General features: G+C 35.6%; 1 protein-coding gene across 2 annotated transcripts in view; it reads right to left on the minus strand.

Annotated features, from left to right (window-relative positions):
• The window catches only part of pik3r2 (phosphoinositide-3-kinase, regulatory subunit 2 (beta)), a 58,151-nt gene extending 36,910 nt beyond the window's left edge, over nt 1-21,241 (minus strand). Inside the window, exons 1-2 of one of the 2 annotated variants that reach the window (XM_030161289.1) lie at nt 21,012-21,241; nt 3,085-3,909 (exon numbers count right to left, since the gene is read on the minus strand). In XM_030161289.1, the coding sequence (XP_030017149.1) occupies nt 3,085-3,403 (319 nt within the window). In that variant the 5' untranslated portion in view covers nt 3,404-3,909; nt 21,012-21,241. Of the gene's footprint in view, nt 1-3,084; nt 3,910-5,599; nt 5,727-21,011 lie in introns of those variants that run through there. The other variant, XM_030161290.1, reaches the window with a different exon arrangement.
• Nucleotides 21,242-27,418: the final 6,177 nt, after the last annotated feature.

The raw sequence follows: 27,418 nt of genomic DNA on the forward strand, positions 1-27,418 counted from the left end.
ATTTATTTTCCATCAATGTATTAATGTTTTCACCTCTTGCAAGCAATATTCCCAGCTTCTTTTAAATGTTCGTCATTCCAACTTGCTAATATAAATAGCTGGATGGAAACACACCTATAGTCCTCATACTTTTGTGTGTATTACATAAACATGGAGAAAGCTCATTTGATTGTGCAACACAAAACTAGAAGGGTATGATGTTTGTGCTGTAGCTTTTCCCTGGTTTTAAGAAATGGATTCAGACTAATGAATGTGAATGCAGCCCAGTGTACTTTGTTGTACTCGGTGAATAGCCAGTTGGCTCAACCAGAGGTAATGCAGAGTTCACAGCCTACGTGCTCAGTGGTACTTAGCCCATCTGTCATAAAAAAAAAAGCCCAGAGAATTACGGGCAACACGACTTTTGATATGCAAGGACTGTATCATTTCAGAAGCAGAATGATATAAAAACTTTTATTTAACTACTTTGGCCCGGTGCTCCTTCTTGCTCTGGCATCGCATACAAGGAAGCAATAAATTAACCAGCTGGAGCCAAAAGCAGGGGAGTGCAAATGAGGAGAAAATGATGGAAATCTGGGGAGTGTGGGGGAACTTTGGTAACAAATCAAAGTTTTTGCTCAAAGTTGAACTTGTTTAGGTAGACAAATCCATGCCAAGTGTATGTTTGACTTGGAAGCCGAAGGAAGCAGGCTCTTACCATTAGGAATAAATATAAGATGTGCCTATTTTCCCAGCGTCACAGGAGGAAAGAGAGGTGTGAACAACAGAGCGCTTATCTCTAAGTAAAAAAAAAAATGCAACATGTTTTTACTAAACTGCTGAATAACTCCCAATTTGAAAAAAAACACAAAGAAACCTTTTAAAGTTTTTCTTCTAAAATATGCCAGTAAGTAAGCATCCAAAAGGAGTTTCTCAGTAATGTTCCCAGCTGCAAAGCCCTTCAGCCCCCCTCCCCAAAGGACTGTAGCGTCCTTTATAATAGGTGAGTGGGGGGTCAATAAAAGGTCGCAGAGAAAGAGAGGAGGGAATTTCTATGGATGTCCGAGACACACGTTAATGTCGAATGTATAGAGGGCCACACAGACGGCCAGAATCAACGCCAGAGTCCAGTAAGTAGATGGATTAGTGCTTTATTATTCAGGAGGGAGTTTGGTTAGCCGTGCTCCAAAGTGGTAAGGCTTATGACGTGCTTTAAGTATAGATTAAAGGGTCAGCATGAGGTCAAGCCAAATGTGAGAGTCGTATCAAAACTCCCAGCAGCCCTGCAACTACTGTCATACTGAAAGGTGAAAGCCATTTGAGGAAATGATGCCACTTATAGCTGCGTGATACTTAAACAAAAAAATAAATAAATAAATAAAGGAACATAGCGAGGCGGTATGGCAAAAAACAGTAATGCAATAAAAGTTTTCAGGTCAACCATAATCAATAATTAGCTAAATAAGTGGCAGATCATTATTTCTTTGCAGTCTAAACTCAGATTTTGGAGCCTGAGTGAAAGTTGAATAAAATTAAATGTTTCATAGATGATGAGAACAAGACAAAAAAACACGACAAAATGCATGACAGCACTGAAGGACACCTGTAGTTTGTGGTTGTGTGAATACTTTGGTAATTGTTAGATCAAAATACAGAATATCCAGATCTTAATTTAACAAAATGGACAGCTATTTATTATTTTAAATAAAATCAATCCTGCAGACATTTTTGTACAATAGTGATCATCTTTATATGGCAAAAAAAAATAGTAAAAACTGCTGACCTCCAAGGAAAATCATAACATAAAATTATATCATAGTAATCATCATTTTCATTTTAACCTGTGTTCTGTGACATATATGTATTTGGGTTATGATAAAATGCAAAAATGTGAGAGGATTTTTAACCAAATTCAAGACTCAGTTTCTGACAGATCCACATTACAGGTAGATGTGAACGAAAAAAAAAAAAAAATGCATACATGATCCTGTGTAGCGCCAGGTTTACAAAGGACTATGGTTATTACTAATTAGTCCAACTAGTTAGTACATTTGATTAATCTAAAACAGGTAACTGCAATAACTGTAATTGTATAAAACAAAAAGGTAAGGTCACAGAGTAGGACACAGCTTTTTTTTTTTTTTACATCGTAAATTCCGAGCTCAACACTCCACACAGCAAAACCTGTGCATTAGACCACAAAAACATTAGACGTGAAGCTGAATTTTATTTAATTTTTTGTTCCTGCAGACATGCTGTGTATCCATGAACCTTTAAATCAGACAGACTATCCAGTCGATTGGTTGGAAAATGTGAACTGACCGTTTTCCTTTTGAAAAAAGCTGCAAAAAAGTTGTACCATAATGATGTGACGTCTGATTTGATTTTTCACATCCTGTACGTTTGCACATCCTGGGACTAATATTGAAAGAGATAATGCGCAGCCATAATGCAAACACAATAAACTATAAAGTGCAATCCATAATTACAAAGTGTGATGTGCTCATATGTTCATTTCTTATTAAAATGTTTAAAAATGTGCCAAACATATTATACATTTAAAACATGTTGCAGTTCATTTTAGATTGACACCAGAATTCGCTTAGTAAAAGAAATCAGCATTTTCCCTGCTTCGTGGAAGACGTCAGTATTATGACGGCTTTATTTGTTGTTGTTACACCAAACATTTTTGCACTTATATAAAAACAGAAAACAGAAATGCAAAACAAATGTGCTCATTGAAGAAGTCATAGCGTGGTTGTAATCTTGCTCATTTCAAGAAAAAATATTCCGTCTGTTTTTAGGTATGATGCAAAAACAATTTAGTGTAGGGCTTCAATGAAAAATAATTTTCATTAGTTAATCTGTCTATTTTTGTTCCACATGCCAAATATTTTCATTTATCATTTTGACTCATTTTCTTAAAACCTACTCATGCTGATTCATCATTTTAAAAAGCTGAGGCTTAACTGAACTTTTGACAGTGAATTAGTTAAATATTGCCGCTCTACTGTATTGGTAATGGTAGAGGAAACTCTGGAAAAACGAGGTGAAAAACTGAACCACACTTACTGCTGTTATTGAGGATAAAACATCGATTCTTACCTTGAGACAACTCTGGTGTGGGAGCGGCAGGGAGAGGTCGTTGTGACCTGGGCTGACTGGAGGGAAGCGCCATCTTGACGGGGCCCACATACTCGACGTACGTCCCTGGGAAGTCGCCTCTCTGCTTGGTGCGTTCGTTGTATCCGAGGAGCCAGCCGAGGCGTTCGGGCTGCTCCTCACAGCCCTCCTGGTAGTTCTCCATGGACAGCAGAGAGGCCTTACTGACCGTCAGGAAGTCCCCGGACTGCAGGTCCAAGTCCTCCTCCTGGTCCTTAGTGAAAGCGTAGAGGGCACGGTACTGGAAACCTTCAGCCGCCATTTTGTTGAGGAAGCAAAAATCAAAATGGCTACCGATCAGAGGATTAGATGATGCAGTCCTTGCAGATTCAGCGGCACAGAAATCCTCTTGTTGAGTCACTTAGTTCTGGTACTGGTGTTGGTGTTGGTACGGTGGCCTGGGGAAGTTAGGGGGAGGGCGGGGAGTCACCCGAAGCTTAGAAGCATTTCTAAAAGTCGATAAAGAAGCTGCTGGTTTGTGTGCTGTGGCAGCGGTTTCAGACCTGACCGGTGTTGGTGGACTGGTGCACTTTCCTCAGCTTAATACCCCGGTTGAGCCAGATGATGGAGCAGAGGGAGAGCGTTGGCAACATGCTCTTTCAAGCAGCGAAAACCTGCTGGTTGGGTGTTACTGGGGCAGCCTGGTTAAGATTTGCCAGCCGAGGGCCCTGGCTCTCCACGGTCAAATGAATGGCAGAGTGGGAAGATCTTTAATCCTCTTCGGTTCTCTCAAACTCCCACATGTTCTGGACAGGGATTATGATCGACCTGCATGACATAAAAACACAAAAATGGTAAAAAAACAGGGAATGTGAATTAAAAGTGACAAAAAATTAAAGCAATAAAAGCTGAAGTTTCACAATTTAGTGCCATTACAATATCGTTTCTAATCGATACGTAAGTAAAAGTAAAGCGGCTCATATCTATGTGAAACGAAGCTTAAAGCGGTGCATGAAAATGGCGAACTGCGGCAGCTCCATGCATTTGTGCAGTCTTCGGTTAGGACAGAGAGATCGGATGATGCTGCTGCGTCATAACCAACAGCAGACTGGGTCCCTGGACAGGAGCCTCCATTCCCTCCACTCCACATTCACACACTCACAGCCGTAACTGACGCATCACACTTTCCACAGGAACAAGAACTTTCACAGTCAAATAAACGTCCCTTCAACTTACACGACATGTGTGATTACAGAATTCTGCAGAAATGGACGTAAAATTGTGAAGAAATGTTTTGGTTTTTTTCGCAGAACGAGGTATGTGAAGGAAAACTAGAACCTTCTTCACGACTGTGGGGAAACCAGAATTTTCTGAAACATGCAGAACCCTTTGCAACAGTTCTCTCTCCGTATGAGAGAAAAAAGGCAGCTCTGTGTTGCCTCTGAAATATTTTCGGGCTCATTCTGTCAAAATAAGTATATCATACTGTACCAAGTCTATTCCAGATGAAAAAAATCAAAAGGACTCTCAACTGAAAAACTGAACCCAAGCACAAAACCACAGAACACCCATTTTAAAGGGAATATTTCCATGTATAAAACCACAGTTGTTTTAGTTAATCACATCTACAGACAAAAGCCAAATCGATTGATCTTTAACAAATATTCTGATGTGAATGACTGCAAGGTGAAGTCAAAGCGCTTAATTATGACTGGAAATATAACAGCTATGATAAATAAACACAGTATGTTCATCATAAAATGTGTTCTAATAAACTCGAAATGACCTGATGAATGATTAGACGCCGGATTACAAAAATACTAATTACTAGTGTTAAAAATACTGGACTATAATATTTGACGCAAAATACTGGTACATTATGTGTCTCTTTTGCGATGTGGTTTTTGAGCGGGGTAGAAATTTGGAAAATGCTGCAAAGTTCGGTTTCAAAATGGTAAATATACTGAGAGATGAGACACAGGGAGAAAAAGAGAAAGAGATTAGGGTCTCTAGATTAAGTACGACATCTGTGGTCTGTGGTCCAACCAAGGACAAAGGTCCTGTTAACCTCTCTGGACCGGATCAGAGGATGTGAGTGAAGAAGGTTCAGAGGGACAGCGATAACGGCAGAACAGTGGGTCCAAGTTTTGGTCGTCTATGTCACCAGCACAGAGCTATTTGGGACAATTTCCCATAATCCAAACAACCAAAGGCCTGGTTTGCAAGGCCCGGTGTTGTGCAATCATTCCGAAGCCTGCATATATTTTAAGAGATGCATTGCTGGCGCTTAAATAAAATAAGATGAAAGCATAAAAAATAAACCAAAATCTTTGTTTTTCACCTTTGAATACCGAAATGCATGCTTTCGGACCTTAGTCTAGATTATCCTCTCTCCCCCACGACATTCGAAAATACGAACGCACATTCACTGCAAACCTTCGTGAGTAAGAATATCATAATTTGAGAAAAGGTTTCAGAGTTACTGTGATAACAGGATGCAGCAGAGTGCAACACTCACCCCACTTTTGGTTCAGAGAGAAGCCGGACAGGCTCAGCCAGACTCTCGGTCCAACATCCTTCGAGTCGAGAAGCAAGAGGTGCCAGGCTAGACACGTGGCACTCGCATACCCAACCACAGCCCGCAATCCTCACACCACCATAACCCCCCCCCCAACCCTAAACCCCCCTCCCTCCTCTCTCCACCTGCTCGCTCTTCACCCCCCCAAAACACACACAGAGTCCTGCCTCCGACTGGAATCCCCCCCCAATCCTCAGCCAGCGAAAAAGTCCAGTCGTTTCTCCAGTTGCCATGTTTTATTTGTTTATAGTCAGAGCGCCACTGCTGCACAGAAGATGTGAAAATAAGACGCAGAAGAAGAAGAAACAGCAGTGCGCAGCGAGGGTTCTTCTTGTTTGGTAATCCTTCTTTATTATTTAGTTCCAGAGAAGGAAAAGTGGTGCAAGTCGTACAAGGTGAGACAGGAGTCCTCTCTGTTACAGTCCTGGTCTGACTGTGTTGTTGTAGTAGCAGCTCACAGTTCAAGGCAGCAGCTGGCAAGCTCACCGACACTGGATCCATCCCCTTTTTTGAGACTTTTTAATCAGTCAGAGAGCACAGCGACAGAAAAGCAGTGAAAAAACAGAGTGAGACAGAGAGACGGAGCACTTTGCTATCAGCAGAGTCCAAACGGCTGAGGGAGACCACAGGAAAATAATTAATGAATAGGCAGCAAGTAACTCACTGTTGCTAGAGAGAGGGAAAGCTGGTCCTGCACTCTGATTGGCTGCTCCTGTGCCCATGTGCTCTCCAGTCACCAGAGAAGCCGGGCAAATCAAGGAAACGTTCTAATATTAGAAAATGTATCTAGGCAGTGATCAAACATCTGACCCAAACAACTCCACCTTTTCCCCACACACTTGACCGTTTTTTTGGATGATTGCTCATCATCTTTAATGAAACGATGACTTCAATGAAATGAAGCTGCCACAGGATAATGATGAAAAACATAACATGGAAAAACTGAAAGCGGCCTGTGATTGGAGGGAAATCTGTGAGTCATGAACAAGCCGTGCAATGGGATGGAAGGAGAGGATGTTTGCTTTTTAAGTTCAGTCAGGATGATTTATTTTCTGGTAAAAGAAGAAACGCAGACAAGGACATTTCATGTATCTGTGTGGTGAACTGAAGTGTAGATTGAAACATCAAAACGGTGTCTGGTTTCTCCTCTGCTCTGTGCATCTATCAAACAAGTTGTGATGTGTTTAGTCAGCCGGTGCAGCTCTGACCTGTTCATTATACACCAGTGTGCATAATTGAAAATGGCAAATAAGCTATTCAGAGCATCACTAACGCCAACATAGTATACACTTATACTTGCATTAAAAACTACTAATACCCATACAACTGCACTTACTGAGTTTCATCTGCTATAAGTGAAACTTGTTTGGGCCATAGATAATATTCTGTCATGTGATTTAGCCGATTTTTCGTTGGTCTGTTTGCTCATTTGAAGGGTGACATGGATAAAACTCACAATAATTCAGTTTTCAGTCAGTAGTAATTGTAACATGCACTTTAGAAGTAAAATATTCATTAATTTCCACTCTCCCACCCCTTTTAATTGCATCAAATTACAATCAATTTATATTTTATGTAATGAAAATACAATATATTGCATGACACATTGAAATACAGATAATTAATTCCTGAAAATGAAATACTATAGAAACTGCTGAATCAACATTTTTACCAGCCAATTATTAATCATAATGGCACAAAGAATAACTTATTGCTTACAGATGTAAAACTATGACTGGTTGGTCCCAGGTTAAAAACAAACCCCAGATAACATTCATACATCACGGGCCTCCAACATCAGTTAGCCAATTACATGTAAATAGTCTAATATTAATCATGTAGTGGGTTAGATAGTCCAGGTGCTTAAATGTTATTAGGTTTATCTGAGTTATTGTGAGGATTTGGGAAACTAGACTATTTTTTTAGCTGAAACTTTTCTCTCTGTAGGCACTTTCACAATATGTTATGTTATAGTATGAAATAAATAAACAGAATGTATAAACAGTCTCACTACTGGTCGCTGAATGACACTGTAGGTTCTCTGTAAGCAAATGTATTAATTTATAAACTAATGTTAATTCTGCTATTGGGATAATGTCTATTTCCTCATTGGCAATCTTATATATACAGTGCAATTCTACATCAGTTTTACATGCAATATCACATATACAATGCAATAAGCTCTAGTAAAATACACCTTGTCTATTTTATGCTTCAGATTTTTCTTCTACATTGAAGAGCTGCGTATTTATTAATGTTCTTATACTGTGAATGTGCACACTGTATTGGTCTGACTTCATTGCACACAACTGCGTAATGACAATGAAGTCTGTTCTGACTGACACTAACTGTAGGTTTTGAAGGCTGTATTCGCTTCATTTATAAGGTTTTATTTTGTATATCTCTAGTGGTGCAGTGTTGTTGCAGTGGAACATTCTTTCTAAGCCCTGAGACAGATGGACTGATTGTTTCGGTTGATTAATGTGAACTGATAAGATGTTTCAAGTACCGTTGGCATCAGTAGAACTTGACTCTCTCTCACTTGATACTAAGCTTTTCAACTGGAATTATTGACTTTGAAAACAGCAACTCAATAAATCAAACCTTGGTAATTTGTGTTTAGTTTGATGTTTTGTTCCAGATTTCTTAAATAAAAGTTTGATGTGCATTTGCTTATTGATTCTGTCATTCAGTTCAACAGCTATCCAGTTTCTGATTATGTCCAAAACGGGTCATTTCCAGCTGTGTCTAATTTTTGTCTGGTGATATTGGATAATTCATCAACTATCTGCATCTTCCTTTTAGAAACTAATTTTATTAGAGTAGGCCTTCAAAATTTGTTCCTCAAACATATACCAATTAGCTCATGAACTCATAGTTCCTCTCCCTAGAACATGACCGTTGAAGAAATAATTTAACTTGAAGCAAAATTAGTATTCCACAAATTCTAAACTATTACCAAGAATGCATTACATTACCAGACACCAGATTTGTTTTACACCTGTGAGGAAACTACTTGCCTTTACCAGTATTTCACAATAAATATGTTATCTTTAGTCTTAATAAGATCCAAATTATTGCTTATTTAAAAAAAACATGTGTTTCCTTAGTTAAGATTGTTTAATAAAGGGGTGTCAAACATATGGCCCATGAGACAAAACAGGCCTTCCGAAGGGTCCAATCTGTCCCCCATGGGATGAATTTACAAAGTCTAAAAATTACACACGAGACATTAACAGTCAAGAGGGTCACTGAGTCTTGACAAGTTGTTTTGATCATAAAGTTAAATATATTTTTTCAGTTCTTGGTGCCTGTTACTAACACTATATTCAGACAGCAGGTTTTATGCACAGTTTGGATTTTTGGGTGAAATTAAACACATTAAATGTGACTTCTAGCAGTTTTTAGTATGAACTGAATGTGACCCTGAAGTGACCCACATGTGCGAAAGAGGTCCTGATGTAACCACACATGCATGCAATGTGTTTACGGACATAAAAATGGAGGCATCTGTTCTCGTGTGTGTTCGTGTGTTGTGACTGTTGTTGTTTTTCTCACCACTCCACCTCCTGGGATGCAGAATTGTGACGTTTGTCGCATTTCAATGACGTAAAGGTCGGATAAATGCGATTTGGCCATTCAGACTGAAGTCGCACTGCAAAATATCACATACGTATCGGATTTAGGAACGCATATGAAAGTGGCCTGAGTTGGATTTGAAAAAAATCAGATTTGTACTGTTCAAACTGTCTTTAACAGATCAGATACAAGTCACATATGGGCAAAAAATCACATTTTTGGGCCACATTTGCCTGCAGTCTGAATGTAGTCTGAGTGTTTTGTGTCTTTTTAGAGCCACTGTGATCTGTAAGTTGTAATCCACATAAGTAAATAATAAGCTAAGGCATAATGTTGTTAAAACTGAACTTGCTGATTGCTCATAGTTCAGTTTTCATATTGTAATTTTATGTGGTTTACACTAAAACACAAAATTTGGAGTTGTCAGTATGTATAGGTTATTATGCTATTATTTAACAGGTCTGGCCTGTTTAATATACGGTGCTATTGAAAAAGATGTTTAGTTACAAAAGCTTTTTCTCTGTTTCTTAAATAAAATAACAAATAATTTCTTCTCTGTTTGACTCTAACTGCTGTTCAGTTGTTAGCTAACACTAGATGCCATCGATTCTCTTTAAATCCCACAAATTGCTGTGAAATAATAAGAAACACTAGTGATACTAAGCAGCATTTTCACTTTGCGTAGAACAAAACAACTTCTTGTCTAGAGACAGACCGATATATTGATTTTTTTCAATATCGGCCATCAGCTTTAATTTTTTTTTGAAAGCCAACATCTGATCAGTTGTAAAAATGTTATAAGATATTTGATCAGGCACCTGTGTGGGCAGCACTTGAAGTTCAATAAATGTAAAAAGAGTATTATATTGCTGCATAAAAATCTTAATTATCTTAGTGTTTCAATTGTACTTTATGGTCAATGTCCTTTAAAACAAAAAAAATCAGCCTTAAATATCAGCTTCAAAAATCGGCTGTCGATATCGGCCATCAGCTGACAAAATTTTTTTTAAAATTAGCATCGGCCTTAGAAAAAACCCACATCGGTCGGTATCTATTCTTGTCGTACTAAAGCTAGATGCTGGAGCGCAGGAAGATGTGTAGCACACGACATATAAAAACTTCAACACTGATTCCATTTTTACAGCCACTTTACAGAATATTGTATATATAGTCAAATTGCCTCTGGGTTTACTCATTTCAGTTGTCAATCCATCCCTTGGCCTTCACCTAGAAATGCAGAGGAACATGTTTCTGTGCAGACCTGAAGCTGCAATGCAACTTCTTTCACTTTTTCCCCCTAAACACATCATCAGTCCTGAACATTGTTTCATTTATGTGGGTCAGTACGAAATGTCTCTCTTATGTATCTTCCTACGTTTGAAATGAAACATGCTTTGGCAAATCCAAGCCAAAGAATCAGCAGCAGCAGTTCATCCCAAGTTTGTTTGTGATGATTTTTCCAGAAGAGCAGAAGGACTGATGAGTACCAGAGCTCGTCTATGCTTTTTATGTAAGGAGCTACATGTTGCTTTACTTTAAGTTAAGAGCGCATATTCTGTCTGTTGTCTTCAAACCTTTCATTAAGAGAAATAAAAAAATGCACAGGATGAAACGGTGACATTTAGGTGAACTCCAGATTATTGCTTTAAAGTCAGTGTGCGTGTAGCCCTTTACGGCCCTGCTACAGAGCCACCACGCATGCAGCCTGGCTTCAGGCCATCTGTCCACATGGAAGTGAAAAATCTACTGCGCCACAGGCATGGAGGACAGGCCAGCAACACAGCAGCCTGAGAAGACCTACTTTTCAGCCTGAAGTGAAAGCTCAGGCCTTAAAGATTTAACTCAGCTTCACCTGAATTCTGTCTGTCCTTAATGATGCTGAAAAGCTAAAATAGAAACATCTGCTCTTAAGATTATGCAGCTTTAGAATGGCATACTTGGGAAAAAAAGAGGGCAAATCTTCTTAAATGTAACCCAACTTTCTTCTTTTAAGCAAAAAACAAATCTAGTGGGGTGAGAAAAGTTGGTCTAGGATCCTTAAAACTAGAATAAAAGATTGTCCAATAGAAAATAGCAAGGTTTTATTATGTTACGCAGTTATCTGAGTAGAGAAAATACCCTCAAATTGAGAAGTTGTGCAAGTGATCAATGTGATCTAATTTCTTGTTGCAATGAAATCTTCCTAGTTAGACTACTGCTTAAATCCAGTTCAATATTAGCTTGAAAATCGTAAGCTAGATACACTTTCTTAAAATGAGATTACTCTTCTAATGAAAAGCATGCTTGACAAGATTATTCTTATTTCTAGTAGAAAACAACATTCACTTCTGAGAAACACAGCTCAATAAGTGAATTTTCACTGCAGCGTTTAGAAAAGTCAAATCCAACTCACTATATCTGCGAGGAAATATCAGAAAACTCAAGGTCTGTGCAGCTGCAGATGTTCAATCGGAACAAAAAAAAAGAAAATCTGATAAACAAAGCCTGCACCAGATAAAAATCCAGCAGGCCTTTTGCAGCATAGTTAGCATGTAGTAAGTGGTTATTAAGTCTCATTAGTTGTTGCTCTCTTCCATGATTAAAGCAGTAATGACATCCACCCCAATGACTTCTCCATTATACAGATAAATCCAGTATTTCTCCTCACGGTGCAGATAAAAATGCAGTGAACCACACGACCATAACAACCTCTATTCAGCTGCAGATATTCAGGTAACATACATACATCAGCTTCCCTTACAACAGCCAGGCTAATCAAATACTAATCCCATTGTGACACAGGCAGATTAACAGTGAACCAGTTTCACTCGGCCGGTGATGCAATGACTCAAATTAAGTGGCACCTTCAGCAAATCAATTCAATAGTCAATTAACAGGGCTGGCTCTAAGTGTATTGCTTTACATCCGCGTGCTATAAAAATGTTTTATTATCAGCATGTTACCTCTGACACAGGTAATAAACACAAGAGAGAAAAAAAAGGCCTGAAGGCATCAGTTCATAAGACGCTGACTTCTGTCAACGCTTCAGAATATTAAAGGATTGTTTTCAGTAAAGTTCCTAGAAGTTATTATATAAGTGACTGGTAGGCCTACAGGGCTGGGAACGACGGTGGAAAAAAATATTTTGACTCAATGTGGATGTAGCTTTTGACATTTTTTCTGATGTGGGGACACAATTCAGTTGTATGCAAAAGCTGAACAAAATCACTTATTTTCAAGATGATTCCAAGTCAGTTTGATGCCTCCATGTTGACTCTGACTGAGACACTAACTCCAATAACTGTAGGGCTTTTCCAGCTGAACTGATTACACAGTACTGAATACTGTTTATTTAGGTCTTTGCTACCATGCAAACTGCTGTAAATATGTTTGTGTTTTCTATTTATTAAAGCTGCTTTGAGTGTAGGCTCACAGGAAGTACTTCGCTGGAATAATCCCACCATTGGGCGACTACTTCCTTTCTGTGATCATTTTTAACATGTGAGAACAACTGAGGTGAGCTGTTATGTGATGTTAGGGATGTAACGATAACCAGTATAACGGTAAACCGTGGTAAAATTCCCGACAGTTAGTATTACTGTTTAAATTCTAATTATCATGATAACTGTGTTTGATTACTGTGCTTTTCTGGAGAAAACGACTATGTAAAGATCTGCTTTTATGTCAAATATTTGAGTGTAGTTTTAATTTTTTACAATTTTAATTTTATATACCTAATATTTGGAACAATATTCACTTTTAAAGTCTTTGAAAAGGTTCGTTAAGCATCTGTGTGTTATTTATGCAATAAATTATATACATTTTTCAAATCAGATTGTATATATTTTTTTTCTGTTTTCTGGCCTTTTATGTTGATATAGTAGGTTAAAGTGAACTTTAAAGAGAAAGACAGAGAGACCCGGTCCAAGTGCACAGAGAGAGAGAGAGAGAGAGAGAGACTATCTATCTATGAAAAAGAAACTAAAACAACTCAAACTTGACCTGGAAAATGGTCAAACAATGGCCATAAGGTTCCGTCTTTAATGCACATTTGTGTGTTTGATGTTTACATGTTAATATTTGAATGTTTCTGCCAAGAGAGATTACATTGTGCCTATTATTTTATTCATTTTTTCCAAAATACAACGTGGTTATAATATTTCAGCGTGTGTATTAGTACTTTTTGACCATTTTGAGCACATTTCAACAATACCGCGATAATAATGATAACTGTGATAGTTTTGGTAATGATATGAAATTTTCATATCATTACATCCCTATATGGTGTATATATTTTTTTGCAGGATTTAACCCATAAAGACCCAGGACTACTTTTGTGCCAGTTCCCAAATGAATTTTTCTCTATTTTTACCCTTTCTTAACTGATTTCTCACCATTTATTCTAATATTATGCTCTGTATTTTGAATTTTTTTCAGTGTAAATTAGGTATTTCCCTATATTTAATCCACTGATCATGTAGATTTTCATTAAAGCTCAGATAAAAGTTGAGGATTATTATATCAAAACAGAGAAAACCGAAGAAAAACTGACTTCTTCCGTAGAATCTATCAGTAACTGAATATAAACCCAGTGTGTCCATCCACTGTCATTGATCCAACTCCATGGATTTTACTGGTGAATCAAAGTTGTAGAAGATGACGGTGTTTCCATGGTAACAACGGAACCTCTGAACGTCCAAATGGGTCATATCTGATGACCATGAAAAGATGACAAACTGCATTTTACACCAATTATTTACATGTATTGATAGGATTAGTGGATCAGCAGGTATTACACAGTTTAGATCAGTAAATGATTTTAGTTGATGGTGGGCATTTGAGTTTTTAGAGGTTAATCATTTAATTGTAATAAATGTCTATTTGAGTTGAGTGTGATTTGCCTAGATTAGTACAAACCAGACAAACAACCCAAACAGTTTTTCCCTCTAGACTCTAGAGGATGTGCCGGATCCATCTCAACTACTGGCACTAATGGAATGTGGAGATTTGAGTGATTAAAAATGCAGATGAGCTGAAAAATATGTAACGCTGCACAAAACTGCACAATTAACTTAATCTCATACTTTGAGCATCAGCCTGTGTAATTCTAGTGTATAATCATATGAGGCTGTATGTTGGATGATATTTTAGATCCAGACTTTGGTGACACTGAGCAGCCAGGGATACTGCATAAAAATATGTTTAATACCAGTTTAACATTTTAAGATTTGACTAGCTATTGGGGGAGAGTGATGATTTACTTCAAAGAAAGAGCTGCATACGTTAAGTCTAAGTTTTTTGGGTTTTACAATTATTTTGGTTTTGGGTGGAGTTATAACCCATTGACTTAAACTGGCTTGTCCGCTTAACTTAAAAAAGTTAAAACATAAAAATGACCGTCCCTAGTTTGTATGACTGAGTTGGAAAAAATACATAATTCGAGTAATGTGTGCTTTTTCATGACAACCATCAAATAACCTCAACTCACAAATACCAATTTTGGCCACAATAGGGCTCTGCAATACATCAAATTTATCCACTTAATTGAGATTTTACTCAGTGAAAATTGTGGAAAATCCCTAAATTGCAACATTTCCTAACAAAAATTGAAAGTGGAACATATTTCCTTCTTGTCATATATGTCAAGTTTTGTGAAGAAAGAATATTTCTTTAATCTAGTTTTGTCTTCAATTCATTCAGTAGGAGTACAATGAATTAAAACTGTAAATTGCCCATAACACTGAATAAAACTGAGATATAAGTTTTCACGCAGCTCAGTGGTGATATATAATGTAATTTACTTTTTGTTCAAATTAGTACTGAAAGATCGGAACCAACGTATCGGCATCAGTGTGTCCTGAGGTCCAGTTAGACACAATTACATGAACATTAATGTCCTAAATACATTATTATTCAGTGATGTATACACTGAAGAAGCCCAGTAGTTAAACCTCTGTCAAAATGGACTAATTACATGAACAAAGTAGAAAGACAGACAGTAACAAAAAGAAAAAAGGTTAAGGGTAATATTTCCTTATATTAGTAGGGTTAAATTCTGATTATATCCCAGATGTTTATTCTTTCTGGGGTCCAGACCCCTACTTGGAGTCTGCTGCATACATAGAGGAGCCTTAATTGGCCCTAAAGTCGTATTCTGTTGCTATTTTGATGAAAAAAGAGCATTTCAGTTTAACTGGGTCCCCGGACTGAAGGACATCTAACAAAAATAACCACAGCTGTACTGCGTCTGGTGGAAAGTTAGCTTACATCTTATTCAGGCCTCAGAGAAGTGACACTTGGCATTTAGAAAAGCTTCACTTCTTTTGGAAGTTTTAATGGAACAAGCCCTGCGAGTCATTCAGAGCATTTCAAGACATTTTGAAGAAGAATGAAGGCTTTGCCACAAGTCATGCAGCACATTGATAAAGCAGCATAATGGAGGATTGACATTTGGTTGCATAATGCTGGATCCAGTAATTACATGAGAGAGGGTCTCCACACAGTTGAGTGGCTTGTCTTATTATGCAAGTGGCACAATTTCCATTAACTCTTGGTAAGTGCCAAATCCTCGAACCAGGGACCTAACACACTTCGAACCAGGCCTTGGGCTACGCTCGGCCTCCACACTGCAACGCCTCCTTTTCTCTACCTTCAATATACATGTTATAGCATACATGGCTAACACTGTTTACCCAGAATTCACTGCAAAATGTGCCTTGTTTGTTGCATTACATCTATTCTCACATCCCGGTATCGGTCATTTCATGTAAGAAATATCATATTTTCTGAAAATTCAATTAAAAAATAGTTTGTTCTTATTGCATTGTGAGTTACACTTAACAAATAAGAGGGATCCACTAATATTTTTTTTCTCTTTTTGCGTCAAAGCTTGTATCAAAATATCAAATACTTATGTACAGGGTGGGGAAGCAAAATGTACAATGAACATTTAGTTGTTTTTCTCAGCAGGCACTACGTCAATTGTTTTGAAACCAAACATATATTGATGTCATAATCATACGTAACACTATTATCCATACCTTTTCAGAAACTTTTGCCCATATGAGTAATCAGGAAAGCAAACGTCAAAGAGTGTGTGATTTGCTGAATGCACTCGTCATACCAAAGGAGATTTCAAAAATAGTTGGAGTGTCCATAAAGACTGTTTATAATGTAAAGAAGAGAATGACTATGAGCAAAACTATTACGAGAAAGTCTGGAAGATACTATTAAAGAAGAATGGGAGAAGTTGTCACCCGAATATTTGAGGAACACTTGTGCAAGTTTCAGGAAGCGTGTGAAGGCAGTTATTGAGAAAGGAGGACACATAGAATAAAAACATTTTCTATTATGTAAATTTTCTTGTGGCAAATAAATTCTCATGACTTTCAATAAACTAATTGGTCATACACTGTCTTTCAATCTCTGCCTCAAAATATTGTAAATTTTGCTTCCCCACCCTGTATAAGTATATTTTCCAGGTTCGTGTTACACTTTTCACACCAAAACCACTTCCATCCACACTAAGTATCCAGTCTTTCAGGTATGAGTGTCTAGTTTTGTTCAATGTCACGTTACATCTCTAATATGTAACATTTCCGCAATAAAATAAACTGCTTCATTTGGTCGTGTGTCAATGGTGTTACAACTTTTCCATAAGATGACAGTGTGAATTTATGTCACAACGTAAATAAAAACTTAATAAGTAACCTGGTCTCATTAGAAAATGATGGTAAAAACAACAACTCCCATAATCCTTCACTGCTTCACAACATTTTGTTGATTTGTCACAGTGTCCTGCACATAATGAAAATAAGAATAGTGTGATTTGTGAGTATAATTGGAAAAACACATTTTTTTCTGTCATTACCCCAGATCACACAGTAGGGTTGCAGTCAAATTTTGCAAAAAGATTTATTACCTACACAAGAATCCTCTCATTTTTCACATTTTAGGCCTGGTCTTTTCTATTAACTCTTTAAAGTGTGAACATTTAACAAGTCAAATATCTGCATCAATGTAAAAGTAAAAAAAAAAGAAAAAAAAAAGACCAAAAACAATGCATAATTCAAAGTGTAATAAGAAACACGTCCTTGCATGTGTTAGTTTTATATACAGTATTTACATGTCAGATTTATTGAAAATAGTTTGGCTAGATTTTAATGATTTCAATGACCTCTGCACAGAAATGTAAAATGAACATCTGCTGAATACAATGAAACCTATTGTTAAATATGTCCACAACTTTTTTCATCTATTATTGCAGGCATTGTTCAGTGTGGAGTCATTCTCCAAGAGAATTTGATAGTTCCTTGATTTTTTTAGTTTACTCGCTATTAATTTATTATAGGATTTCTTCTTTTACGAATTAAGTATTAAATAATGTATACATATGCCAGATAAACATATTTAATCTGTATAATGCACGTGAAAAATACTGAATGTAACTACCATAGCTACCATGAAATAATTTCAATTTACATTTGTGATTCATTTAACCTGAGAAGCTGTGTTAAGGCTGTTTCATATTTCAACATATGCAGTTTGTGCATGGATTAAGATCATTTGCACTACTATATGTACTGTTTAGTCTACAGTTATGCAGTATATTCTATCAGATCATCATGTTTATAGTGTTGCTGTTGCTTTATGAACTTGATAAAACATGCCTTTAACCCTTTCATGCATACTGGTCACTCCAGTGGACAATTCTTCTCCAGCTGTTCTCTTGTATATGTGTGGGTTTTATTGTTTTAGTTCCATATCAGCCAACACAGTGGACGCTTATGCATCATCCCATACACTGTAATTTATACCATTACTGTAACTTTGCTGTTCTTGATAAACCTGATCTGCACTAACATGTTTTAGGGTAAATTTGTTGCTAATTGATGTTAGACTGTAATTAACTACTTTCCTAATCAAAAAGTTGGGCTTTTTTTTTTTTTTTTTTTTTTTTTTTACATATTATCTCCATGAAGTGAGTAATAATTAGTATTAGAGTACAATAAAATGTGAGCTGCATGAAAAATGTTTTTATTTCGTACTTTTCAAACAGTATATCACTTTTCGATGATCAGTTTTAATCTTTGCTTCAGATATTAAACGCATGGTGTCCAGCTGAATGGACATTTTGGTAACTTCATGAAAAATAGCTTCATAAAAAATTTCAATCACATTGTTTTTTTTATGCCTAAAGAGGAATAAAAACACTCAGGAAAAAAATCTTGACTAGGGTTCTCAAAATTCATGCATGAAAGGGTTAAGCAACATTTTATTTTTTGCAATTTATACATATATTTATATTTTTACAATCCAGCTGTACCACTGAAATGATCCACATATCACATAAAAATTCAACAACAAAAAAAAAAGAAAAAAGAAAATCTAACTTTAATAATGGTGGCTGAGTACTGCTTGTGTTGATTAATCCATGAGACCGGATAACAACTTCACTAAAATACAGTTTAGTATTGGAAATTTCAGCATATGTAGTTTATGCATGGCTTAAGATCACTTCAACTACTTTAAATATTGTTTAATCTATAGTAATGCATGGACCGTTGAACTAACCCACATATCACATTAAAATTCAACAAAAAAAAAAAGAAAATCTAACTTTAATAATGGTGGCTGAGTACTGCTTGTGTTGATTCATCCATGAGACCGGATAACAACTTCACTAAAATACAGTTTAGTATTGGAAATTTCAGCATATGTAGTTTATGCATGGCTTAAGATCACTTCAACTACTTTAAATATTGTTTAATCTATAGTAATGCATGGACCGTTGAACTAACCCACATATCACATTAAAATTCAACAAAAAAAAAAAAGAAAATCTAACTTTAATAATGGTGGCTGAGTACTGCTTGTGTTGATTCATCCATGGTACCTGATAACAACTTCACTAAAATACAGTTTAGTATTGGAAATTTCAACATATGTAGTTTATGCATGGCTTAAGATCACTTCAACTACTTTAAATATTGTTTAATCCATAGTAATGCATGGACCGTTGAACTAACCCACATATCACATTAAAATTCAACAAAAAAAAGAAAATCTAACTTTAATAATGGTGGCTGAGTACTGCTTGTGTTGATTCATCCATGATACCTGATAACAACTTCACTAAAATAAAGTTAATTATTGGAAATTTCAACATATGTAGTTTATGCATGGCTTAAGATCACTTCAACTACTTTAAATATTGTTTAATCCATAGTAATGCATGGACCGTTGAACTAACCCACATATCACATTAAAATTCAACAAAAAAAAGAAAATCTAACTTTAATAATGGTGGCTGAGTACTGCTTGTGTTGATTCATCCATGATACCTGATAACAACTTCACTAAAATAAAGTTAATTATTGGAAATTTCAACATATGTAGTTTATGCATGGCTTAAGATCACTTCAACTACTTTAAATATTGTTTAATCCATAGTAATGCATGGACCGTTGAACTAACCCACATATCACATTAAAATTCAACAAAAAAAAGAAAATCTAACTTTAATAATGGTGGCTGAGTACTGCTTGTGTTGATTCATCCATGGTACCTGATAACAACTTCACTAAAATACAGTTTAGTATTGGAAATTTCAACATATGTAGTTTATGCATGGCTTAAGATCACTTCAACTACTTTAAATATTGTTTAATCTATAGTAATGCATGGACCGTTGAACTAACCCACATATCACATTAAAATTCAACAAAAAAAAGAAAATCTAACTTTAATAATGGTGGCTGAGTACTGCTTGTGTTGATTCATCCATGATACCTGATAACAACTTCACTAAAATAAAGTTAATTATTGGAAATTTCAACATATGTAGTTTATGCATGGCTTAAGATCACTTCAACTACTTTAAATATTGTTTAATCCATAGTAATGCATGGACCGTTGAACTAACCCACATATCACATTAAAATTCAACAAAAAAAAGAAAATCTAACTTTAATAATGGTGGCTGAGTACTGCTTGTGTTGATTCATCCATGATACCTGATAACAACTTCACTAAAATAAAGTTAATTATTGGAAATTTCAACATATGTAGTTTATGCATGGCTTAAGATCACTTCAACTACTTTAAATATTGTTTAATCCATAGTAATGCATGGACCGTTGAACTAACCCACATATCACATTAAAATTCAACAAAAAAAAGAAAATCTAACTTTAATAATGGTGGCTGAGTACTGCTTGTGTTGATTCATCCATGATACCTGATAACAACTTCACTAAAATAAAGTTAATTATTGGAAATTTCAACATATGTAGTTTATGCATGGCTTAAGATCACTTCAACTACTTTAAATATTGTTTAATCCATAGTAATGCATGGACCGTTGAACTAACCCACATATTACACATTATAATTTAAAAAAAAAAGCCTAATATCATATAGTGAATATAACTTGAACTTGTAGGGAAGTGGATTCTGGGTAAAGTTAAGTTTTATAACATCTGGTCTTAAATATTAAAGTCATAGAGGACAAAATAGTTTAATAAACCCACGGAAACATGAAGAAAACACAGAAATGCGTGGAAGTGTAACGGCTTTAGCCTGTGAAAGTGGTCACTTGTGGATGCAGGAAGATTTCAGCGCAAAATGTAAATAAATAAAATGACAAACAAAGGGTGAAAAATCCACGTTCAAAGTTTCAGACGGAGTCAACAGCATGGAGCTAACTACATGCGCAAAGCACACTTGCAGCGCTTCCACCATTTTCCAGTACAGTGTCGGTACTGGAAATGTGTAATAACTTGGAAAAACTCACCGTGGATCCGTCCCGACGCCTCGCGCTTCTGTCCGCGGGGTTTGAACTCCTCGAGCCGGCGTTGGAAGTCCAAGTCCGTCCGAGAGGCGAGTTTTGGTTGTGCGTTTAAACTTATAGCAGAGCCCGTGTCCACTTCTGGCGTCGCCGTCCTTTCTTTTCCCGTTCATAACTCCCTGCTCCCCGACACAGCCATTTTCCAGCTCAGCTCCGCGTAGGGAGGAGAGTGCGTGGGAACTAATATGAAGAGAGCCGAGCGGCGCCGAAGACCCACGGAAACAGCCGAGTGAGGAGTGAGGGGTCACAGGATGGAGCCGGACTGAAAATACCACAACACAGTACAGGGAAATACCGGGCGACGGGGTAGTACTCGAGAAAAAATACTCGATTACAAGAAGATACTAGCTAAAAGGAAATACTGTACTACAAGGTAATACACTTCAAGAAAATGCTTCACTGGAGGGAAAAATTCCCCAGGAAAATACTCCACTACAATAGAATACTCTGCCATAAAAATACTCCACTATAATACAATACTCTACCACAAGAAAATACTCCACTACATTATAATACTCTGCCATAAGAAAATACTCCACTATAATACAATACTATACCACAAGAAAATACTCCACCACAGTATAATATTCTGCCATAAGAAAATACTCCACTAAATATAATACTCTACCACAACAAAATATTCAACTACAGTATAATACTCTACCACAAGAAAATAATCCACTATAATATAATACTCTGCCATAAGAAAATACTCCACTACAATAAAATACTCTACCACAAGAGAATACTCTACTACAATATAATACTCTGCCATAAGAAAATACTCCACTACATTATAATACTCTACCACAAGAAAATACTCCACTACATTATAATACTCTACCACAAAAAATACTCGACTACAAAATAATATCCTGCCATAAAAAATACTCCACTACAGTATAATACTCTACCACAAAAAATACTCGACTACAATATAATACTCTACCAAGAGAAAATACTCAACTACAATATAATACTCTACCACAAGAAAATACTCCACTATAATACAATACTCTTCCACAAGAAAATACTCCACTACATTATAATACTCTGCCATACGAAAATACTCCACTATAATACAATTCTCCACCACAAGAAAATACTCCACTACAGTATAATACTCTACCACAAAAAATACTCGACTACAATATAATACCCTGCCATAAGAAAATACTCCACTACAGTATAATACTCTACCACAAAAAATACTCAACTACAATATAATACTCTACCACAAGAAAATACTCAACTACAGTATAATACTCTACCACAAGAAAATACTCCACTGTAATATAATTCTCTGCCATAAGAAAATACTCCACTACAATAAAATACTCTACCACAAGAAAATACTCCACTACATTATAATACTCTACCACAAGAAAATACTCCACTATAATATAATATTCTGCCATAAGAAAATACTCCATTACAATAAAATACTCCACCACAAGAAAATACTCTACTACATTATAATACTCTGCCACAAGAAAATACTCAACTACAGCATAATACTCTACCACAAGAAAGTACTCCACTACAATATAATACTCTGCCATAAGAAAATACTCCACTACATTATAATACCCTACCACAAAAAATACTCAACTACAGTATAATACTTTACCACAAGAAAATACTCAACTACAATATAACTCTACCATAAGAAAATACTCCATTATAATATAATACTCTACCACAAGAAAATACTCCACTACAGTACAATACTCTACCACAAGAAAATACTCAACTATAACATAACACTCTACCACAAGAAAATACTCCACTACAAGAACATATTCCATCACAGGAAAATACTCCACTGCAAAGGAATACTCTATAAGATAATACTCTACTACAAGATAATACTGTACTTCAAGAAAACATTCTACAACAACATAATATTCTACTCTACTAGAAGTACATACTCTATACAAGAAAATACTGTATTACAGGAAAATACTCCACTGCAAGGAAATATTCTACAAAATAATACTCTACTACAAGAAAATACTCGACTACAAAGTAATACACCTCAAGATAATCCTCCAGTGGAAGGAAATATTCCCTAAGAAAATACTCCACTACAACATAATACTCTACTACAAGAAATCACTCTATTACAAGAACATACAATATGCAAGAAAATACTCTATTACAGGAAAATACTCCTCTACAAATAATACCCCACTATGAGGAAACACTGTGCAAAATAATACTCCACCACTGGAAAATATTCCACTACAAGAACATACTCTCTACAAGAAAATACTCCACTACAAATGATACTCCACTGCAAAGAAATACTGTATAAGATAATACTCTACTACAAGATAATACTGTACTACAATATACTTCAAGATAATACTCCACTGGAAGGAAATATTTGCTTAGAAAATACTCCCTTCAAGAAAATATTCTACTACAACATAATACTCTACTACAAGAAAATACTCTACTAGAAGTACATACTCTATACAAGAAAATACGGTATTACAGGAAAATGCTCCACTGCAAGGAACTATTCTACAAGATAATACTATACTACAAGAAAATACTTGACTACAAACTAATACACTTCAAGATGATCTTCCACTGGAAGGAAATATTCCCTGAGAAAATGCTCCACTACAACGTAATACTCTTCTACAAGAAATTACTCTATTACAAGAACATACTATACACAAGAAAATACTCTATCACAGGAAATACTCCACTACAGATAATACCCCACTATGAGGAAACACTGGACAAGATAATACTCCACTACAAGAACATACTCTCTACAAGGAAATACTCCACTACAAATGATACTCCACTGCAAAGAAATACTGTATAAGATAATACTCTACTACAAGATCATACTGTACTACAATACACTTCAAGATTATACTCCACTGGAAGGAAATATTTGCTTAGAAAATACTCCCCTTCAAGAAAATATTCTACTACAACATAATACTCTACTACAAGAAAATACTCTACTAGAAGTACATACAAGAAAATACTGTATTACAGGAAACTACTCCACTGCAAGGAAATATTCTTCTAGAAAATACTCGACTACAAACTAATACACTTCAAGATGATCTTCCACTGGAAGGAAATATTCCCTAAGAAAATACTCCACTACAACATAATACTCTACTACAAGAAATTACTCTATTACAAGAACATACTATATACAAGAAAATACTCTATCACAGGAAAATACTCCACTACAAAGAAATACTGTACAAGATAGTATTCCACTACAAGAACACACTCTCTACAAAAAAATACTCCAATACAAGAAAATACTCTATTACAAATAATCCTCTACTACAAGAAAATACTAGACAAGAAAATATTTGGTGTTTAAAAATAATCCTCCACAAGAAAATATAAACTTGAATTTGACAAAGTTATTGTACAAAGTAGAACTGTTCTAAAGAGTGAATACTGAAACCATAAATAATTCCTGTATCCCTAAAGTATTTTTCAAGTGTAATGTGAAGTTGTAAAAACAAAATGCAATGTAAAATATTCTGTCAGATGATCACATTTATGGCGTTGCTGTTGCTTTATGATCTTAAAACAGGCCTTTTATCACTGACGTTCAGTCTTTTTTCATTTTTTACAATCAACATCTTCTACTTCCCCTACACTGCTGTTACATGTATCTGCCTCTTCATTCAGTTTAATAATAGAGTACTTATTGGGTTGGTTGGTTCACTATACTTGCAAGGTTATAATAGTTTTGGATTTTTCATTATAGTTTAGTTTTGACTTTTTTTTCTCTAATTCAGATAGTTTTAATTAGTTCTTAGAGCAGGTTTGCTAGTTTTTATTAGTTTTTGTTATTTTCTCAATGCTTAGTTTTAGTTTCTTCATATCTTCTATCTTTTTTGCCATTGTATTCAAATAAATCCCAGACAGGACTCTGCTGCTTTCTCCCAACTTTAGTCTGCATGTTTCCAGGTAGAGTGGGAACAAGAAGACGACTCTAAACCACAAGTGATGAGAAGTGACGGACCGTTAAATATCATATGGTGCCGCTAGCTAAAATTGCTTGAGGGAAATAAATCGATTTTGTATCAACATTAACAAAGACGAAAACAAAGGGAATTTTATCCATAATTTTTTTTATACGTTTTAGTTAGTTTTGTAAGCACACAATACAGTTTCAGTTAGTTATCGTTTTTTTCTTTTAATTATAGTATTTATTTATTTCAGTTTACGAAAATGTTTTTACAATTCTAGTTTTCGTCATTTCGTTAGTTTTCGTTAACGATAATAACCTTGTATATTTGACAACTTCACTGAATTAAGTTTATTACACTGGGTTACAAAAAAATGTTTTTTGCAAGTTGTCTAGGTTTTTTTCAGCCCAGTTTGTTTTGTTTTTTTTTCTGTTTTTTTTTTTTTTCTTGTTTTTTTCTTTCTTTTTGTATATTTTTTTTCTCTTTTTCAGCCCAGTTTGATCTCAAGTGGGCCAGTCCAGTAAAATAATGACTTAAAACCTATAAATAATGACAAATCCAAGTTTTTCTTTCTGTTTTAGTACAAAAAAAAAACAATTAAATTATGAACATATTTACATTTTACAAAAAAATGTTAAGAACCTGAAAAAACAGAAATTTCATTTGAAAAATTAGTAAAATTTTAACAATATTATGCCTCGACTTATTATTTATACATGTACATTTACACACAATGTTACATAAACATTTGGTAACAGGCAGAATATTTTTAAAATTTTGGAGTTTGGAACTGAAATTTGAACAAATTCTACAATATTCCATCTCTTATTACACTTGGTTACAAAAAAATGTTTTTTGCAAGTTGTCTAGGTTTTTTCAACTGAATTAGGACCATTTTGCACCGCTAAATCCAAAAATGACATCTGTTTTTCTCAATCAGGTCAGGTTTTTTTGCTAATTTGATTTTGAAAAATTTGATCTTCGCACAAAATTGATGACATTTTTGTGACTTTATCAGTTGATTTTTTTATATATAGTTCTCACCCAAAATAGGTTTTAAGAGAAAAAAAAATAATTTGATCACTTGATTCCTGTTAGGTACAATGGTGTATTCACCACAGATGTAGCAGAATACGTCAGGCTTATTTTTGCAAGAGCTTGGGAAAAGCCTGATCCCCTCAGCCATAGCTGCCCTAAACACCAGGCCCCGCTGACAGGCTGACCAGTCTGCAACTGCCACCCCATAAATGTCTCTTTTCGTTATGTCTACCCCCACTGTTGTGGTTGTCATCTGTGTTGTATAATATTACTGTCTTTTTTTTTTTTTTTTTTTTTTTCTCCTGTAATGTTTTCAGTCAGTGAAGATGAATTTCCCCACGGGGACCAATAAATTAAATCTAATCTAATCTAATCTTCTAGTCGAAGCCATTTCATTCACCTGTAATATTATAAAAAAAACATTAATCATAAATTGGCAAAAGTAAAATCTTCAGAACTCGTTTATTGCAAGAAATATGAAAGAATTTTGTATCATATGATGTGAAAATGCCCATAAATGTAAGCAAAAATGTTAAAAAGCCAATATGTAGGGAAGAACCCTCCTGCCTATGTTCATTGGATTAGAGAGGTGATGTTGGGATTGGACCTGGAAAAAATTACGTATATAGTCTGCGGGTTGGAGGATAAATATGATAGAACATGGTCACAGTTTATAAATCATATCAAGAACTTGCCTTTTTCCTGATTCCTTGTTTTTACTTAATGCATTTTTCTTTCTTCTTCACTCTTTTACTGCCATCTTAGTCTTCTCAGTGCCCACAGTCTGACTGCTGGGACTTTTTTTTTTTTTTTTCTTATGCAAGAGGTCCAGAATGTTGGTGATATGACCAAAATGATCAACATAAATTGGTTTGAGTCTTTTTTTTTTGGTGTTTTGTTTGTCTCTGTATTTATATGGATGTATTTGTGGGGATGCCACCTGGATGGGGGGGGGGGGGGGGGGCAAGTTTAAGAATTGCATAAGATATGCTTAACCTTCATCCTACCAAACGGGGTCATTTATGACCCCAGACGTTGTTTCATGTGTGTCATTGTGTGTTAAACTGAAACATTTATTCATGGTTTTAGGAGTTTGTTCCTTGGTGTCATCCGGTGTTTGTATTGTAAAAAGTTTTGGATCATCACATCAACTGAACTTGTTATGATGGACTGAGTGTCCGGGGTCATGGATGACCCCAACATTTTTTTCCCAAATTGGCAGTATGTGTCTGATGACACATATGTTTTCTAATATACTTACCTGTAATAATCTATCTGTAACATGATATTCTTTTCCTTTACAGTGAAATATGGCTTTGAGAGGTAGACCTGCTCGATATACTGCTGCAC

This window comes from Sphaeramia orbicularis, chromosome 17, assembly GCF_902148855.1.
Source record: "Sphaeramia orbicularis chromosome 17, fSphaOr1.1, whole genome shotgun sequence".
In the NCBI taxonomy this organism is placed as follows: domain Eukaryota; kingdom Metazoa; phylum Chordata; class Actinopteri; order Kurtiformes; family Apogonidae; genus Sphaeramia; species Sphaeramia orbicularis.